Source organism: Gossypium hirsutum, chromosome A04, assembly GCF_007990345.1.
Source record: "Gossypium hirsutum isolate 1008001.06 chromosome A04, Gossypium_hirsutum_v2.1, whole genome shotgun sequence".
In the NCBI taxonomy this organism is placed as follows: Eukaryota; Viridiplantae; Streptophyta; class Magnoliopsida; order Malvales; family Malvaceae; genus Gossypium; species Gossypium hirsutum.
Window position 1 is genome coordinate 82,162,553 of NC_053427.1, and position 4,845 is coordinate 82,167,397.

A 4,845-nucleotide genomic window follows, 5' to 3' on the forward strand; every position below is an offset into this window, starting at 1 on the left:
GATTCAAATTCATCTAAGTTTGGATATTTTTCAAACTTTGAATTCTTTTTAGACTCGAACTCTTTCAAGTTCGAAATTTTTTCAAATTCTGATCAGGATGCGTTAGGCGGACTTAAACAAATTCAAATAATTTTGATGTTTTATAAAGTAACGTCTAAATATAATAATTAATTTTACTTTTACATGATGATAACATAATACAAATTCACTTCATATAAAACAAAAAACTTATATATAAAAAAAATGTATACAACAAAACTAAAAGAATACTTATTATATGTAATGTTTATAATTATAAAATATATAAATTTATAAAAAAAATAATTATAATAATTATGTAACGTTTTATTTTATTGTTACTGTCTTGGTTTTTTGAAGTTTTATTAGAACATGATATGAAAATATGACTTTTTAAATACATAAAATGACTTAAAAAATGTGGTAAAGGTATATCATGAATATGAGATTGTAGAGGACAAAGAACTTTCTACAAGAACTCCTAAAATTATATTCTATTTAAACTTTGCCTGTTTAGAAGACATATTATTAATCCAAAAGTGAAAATTATTTGGACAATAAATCATTGTTGTACAATTTTTTCAAGAAATTTCTATTAATTTTAAATTATTTGGTTGCAAAACTTGATGTTGAATCTTGTAAGAAGAAAGTATATTCTACTATGATATATTCTTCTCTTTACCTTATATCGAAAATTTTTAACGAAATCTTGAAAGTAAAGAGTGTATTCATGTATGAATTGAAACTTAAACCAAGTCATTAATATAAGCAAATTCACGGGCTTGACCTCAAATTTTAGCAAAAAATTATGCAACAATCTTATCAATTATCGGTTTATTGTAAGCAGATAATTAATACGGTATGATAATTGGAACGGAAATAGCCCTAAACCCTAAGTAGTCAGGGCTCAAGAATGTTATAACAAAGACCATAAATCATATGTTGGTTGGCTACATGAACATGTTCATGTATGCCTTGAGGGCTTCCAAGATTAGCAAGCCCAACAAACATAAACAATAAAAATAACATTTTGCATTATGGACTTTGAGGTTCAAAACTACTAGTGATTAGGGTTATATTTAAGAGGAAAGGATGAAAGGACATCGTCACCAATTGGAGCATACATTGAGGAAATAGTTGCAATCTTCTTGTCCATTGTGACAGAGAGCAAGTTGATAAGCTCTGCAAAATGTTCGTCTCACTCGTAGAGCTCCCTTGGGTTAAGCTGATCAATGGGAGTTTCCTACCAATGATAAGTTTTTTCTTCTATGTGATTGTTGAGCCAGAACAAGTGCCTTTTGTTTTTCTTTCGATGCTTCTAGTTAGCCGTGGACCTCATTGTAATCTTGGATTAGTGAGTTGATTCTTACCTCACAGTGAACATCAACAGGGTGTGAATGGTTTCATAAAAAAGGTTGGTTTGGGTTCAAAAAATGTTTAGCAATAGATTCAACAAAAGGATGACCAAACACATAAGTCTTACTTGCCGGTGAAAAAACAATAAAAAGAATCTCACCCCCACAAAAATGGAGAGCTTAGAGATTTTCTTGTAAATTATTAAACGTCATTTTGAAAATGAGATAAGCTTGTCATCCTCATTTTCAATGATCTTAATGTCAATTTTTTGTCTTCCCCTAGTTTTCTTGCTTAAGCTTGCCATTGCATAAAAAGATCTAAAGACAAAAGAAACAAGCAAAAAGGTTAAAGAAAATGCTTCACTAGCTTTTTGGATGGTTTGAAATGAAGTTTTTCTTGGATGAAATGTGTTGACACCATTTTTTAGGATGAAAAATGGGGTTGACTTGGGTTTTGAAAAAAAGAAACGGGAGTCGCCACCAATCCTCTTTTTTTTATGAGGTGCGATTGGATCACCTCGAAGAGGGGTTGTTTTTAATAAACGGTTTGATTTTATTAAAACAACAAGTTTGGTTCACGAAATTCAGAAAAACGGGTTCGGGAGTCGGTTACGCACGAGGAAGGATTAGCACCCTCGATACGCCCAAAATTGGTACCTAGTTGATTACTTAATGTCTTAATGTCAAAAATTGAGAACCTTGAAGAATTTTAAAAATACGACCCTTGTATTAAAACGTTGAAAATTTTCAGGAAAAAGGGGATATTTCACGTTATTCGAGAAAGAGAATCATATCCAGTAAGTTAGGACACAATGTCTCAAATTCCCGATACGCGGATGAAAAATGCTTATTTAAAAGATATTTTATTATCTTGGTTTTAGAAATAAATCAGACCCAGTAAGTTAGGGCACGATCTTTTCTTAATTCCCGAGATCGTTTAAAAACTTGAGTTTGAAAAGATTCGTGTATTTAGATTTATTATGAAAATCGAAACCCAGTAAGTTAGAGTACGATCCTTTCGAATCTAAATACGAAATATTTTTAAAACAAATTTTGTTATATCGAGTAAAATAAAACACGAAAATCGTAGTAAAAAATGTGAAAGCAAATTACATTGTTGTTATACGTGGTAAAATCATAATACACATAAAAATAAAAAATAATACGAGCAATAGCAACAATATAAAATAAATAGAAGTCATACCTACAATCATATAAAATAACAATATATATAAACAAATAAATTAAAACATTCATTCAAAATAATAACGAAAATGAAATAAATAAGTAACAAATACAATTAAATATAAAAAGATATATATAGACATAAACTAAAATATGTATATATATAAATTAACAAAATGTATAAAGTATATTTTAATATATAAAAGAAACGATAAATGTGTATATATAAAAATATGTACATATATATGGGTGTATAAAACTATGGAATATGAAAATAATAAAATACATATAAAAGTAAGTATATATATATGTTGAAAAATAAAAGAAAGTATGTATGTACAAATTAAAGTTTAAAAATAATGAAAATATACGTATGTATATGAATAAATACGTTAATTTTGATACATGTAAAAAAATATATTGAAAATGTATATATATATTTATGTAAATTAAGATATACAAAAATATGTATGTACGTGCATATAAAAATATATATACTTATAAAATAAAAGGATATGTATGTATATAAATTAATAGTAATATGTGTGTATATACGGATTTATAAAAAAAGTATATTTTAAACTATAAAGATTATATATAAATATGTATATATTTAGGAAAATGAAAATATATATATAGATATATAGATATGTACATAAGTTGTAAAATATATAAACTATATAAGTATATATGTTATAAAAACAATGTATGTATATCACAAAAATATACGCATGTATATGTATATATGTGCCGAAAATTTAAATAAAATAAATATAAACAAATAGGTAATAATAATAATAATAATAATAATAGGACTAAATCAAAACGGAAACGAAATCTCAGGGCTGAAATCAAAAATGAAATAGAGTAAAGGATTAAAATGTGAGGCGCGCGAAAAGGGAAGGACTGAAAAGAGAAATATTCCCTAGTCCTAGAGTGCAACGTTTCAGCGCAAAGGACCATACATGGTCAAAGGACCTGATTGAAACAGAAACAAAACTCGCGGCCCAAATCGAAAAAAATAAAAGGTTTGATTGCATTTCAACGCAAGATGGAGGGACTAAATGCATAAATTACCCATTAAGGACAAGCATGTGCAAGATTCCCCACTAATGTGCCGTTCATGATTGAAAAAAAGACCAAAAATGTTTTATATTTTTATTCTTTCACTTTTTGAATTTGCTAGAGGAAAAAGGCTCTGCCTTCTTTCAAACCACCATTTTTTTCAAACACCCAACACTTGGGTTTCTTAACACCTTAAGTGCCACCACGCCACCAAGACCGACGGCCGACGATGGAAGAAAAACCCCGGCGGCACGATCATGGCCAACTCCGGTGAGTTTCTCCTCTCCTTATTTCTTTTGTTTTTATTTTCGTAAGTAGAAAGAAATAAAAAAAAAATCAAACTAGATGTAAAAACACACAAAAATAAAGAAACGAAAATTACTTCTCCGATTCAAAGTTTATGTTTTTATTGTTCTTGTGTCCGTAAAAAGAGAGGAAGAGCCCCCTTTGCCGGCCATCGACCACCGCACCGGTCGCCGGACGCCGGCGACGACGCCGCCGTTCGCGGTGGCCGGAAAACCAAAAAAAGCTCCCTTTTTCTCCTTTTTGCGAATAGAGTCCAGATCTGGGGTTAGAAAAGCCGAAATCCCGGCGAAAAGGGCCAAAATCGAAAGAGACCTTTTGGTTCTTCCTCTTTCCACCGCCGCCGGAAACAGGTAAACTCCTTTTTACTTTTATTTTTTTATCTTATATATATGTGTGTTGATTGAATGATAATAAAAAAAGAGAAAGAAATACTATAGAAAAACCGAAATAGAACGAAAATAAAGAAAACGAAAAAAAAAACAAGGTGAATCACCTTCTAAAGCCCCCTTTTTTGTTTCTTTCAATTTTTTCAAAAGCCGAATCTTCTCTTTTTTGTTACAAAAGTCCCCCTCCTTTTTTTTTGTTTCTCTTTTTTTTCCCCCTCCCTGGTCCGATTTTGCTTGTGGCTTTTATAGCCAAAAATACAATATTCTGTTAATGTTTATTGCTCCATTTTTTGTCCTTTTCCTTTGCTTGTTTGCAGGTGCGGCAAAAGGCATGGTGGTGGCAGACAGCATGGGAGAGTGGGAGTGGTGCTGGTGGCAGACAACATGGGAGAATGGGAAGAGGCAAGTGGGAGTCTAGGGTTTTGGGATTGGGCTTGGATGTTGGGCTAGGTTGATTTTAGGTTTTGGGTTTTATTATTTGGGTTATTTTGTTGGTATGGGCCCGGGCAAAAATGGACTTTTACAAAATG

General features: G+C 30.7%; 1 protein-coding gene across 1 annotated transcript; it reads left to right on the forward strand.

The window, feature by feature from the left end:
• Positions 1-3,723: 3,723 nt before the first annotated feature.
• On the forward strand, positions 3,724-4,845 carry LOC121228217 (uncharacterized). Its single transcript, XM_041111529.1, has 3 exons — positions 3,724-3,893; positions 4,055-4,279; positions 4,633-4,845. The coding sequence occupies exons 1-3, from the start codon at positions 3,853-3,855 to the stop codon at positions 4,763-4,765; spliced, it is 399 nt and encodes a 132-aa protein (XP_040967463.1). The 5' UTR covers positions 3,724-3,852; the 3' UTR covers positions 4,766-4,845.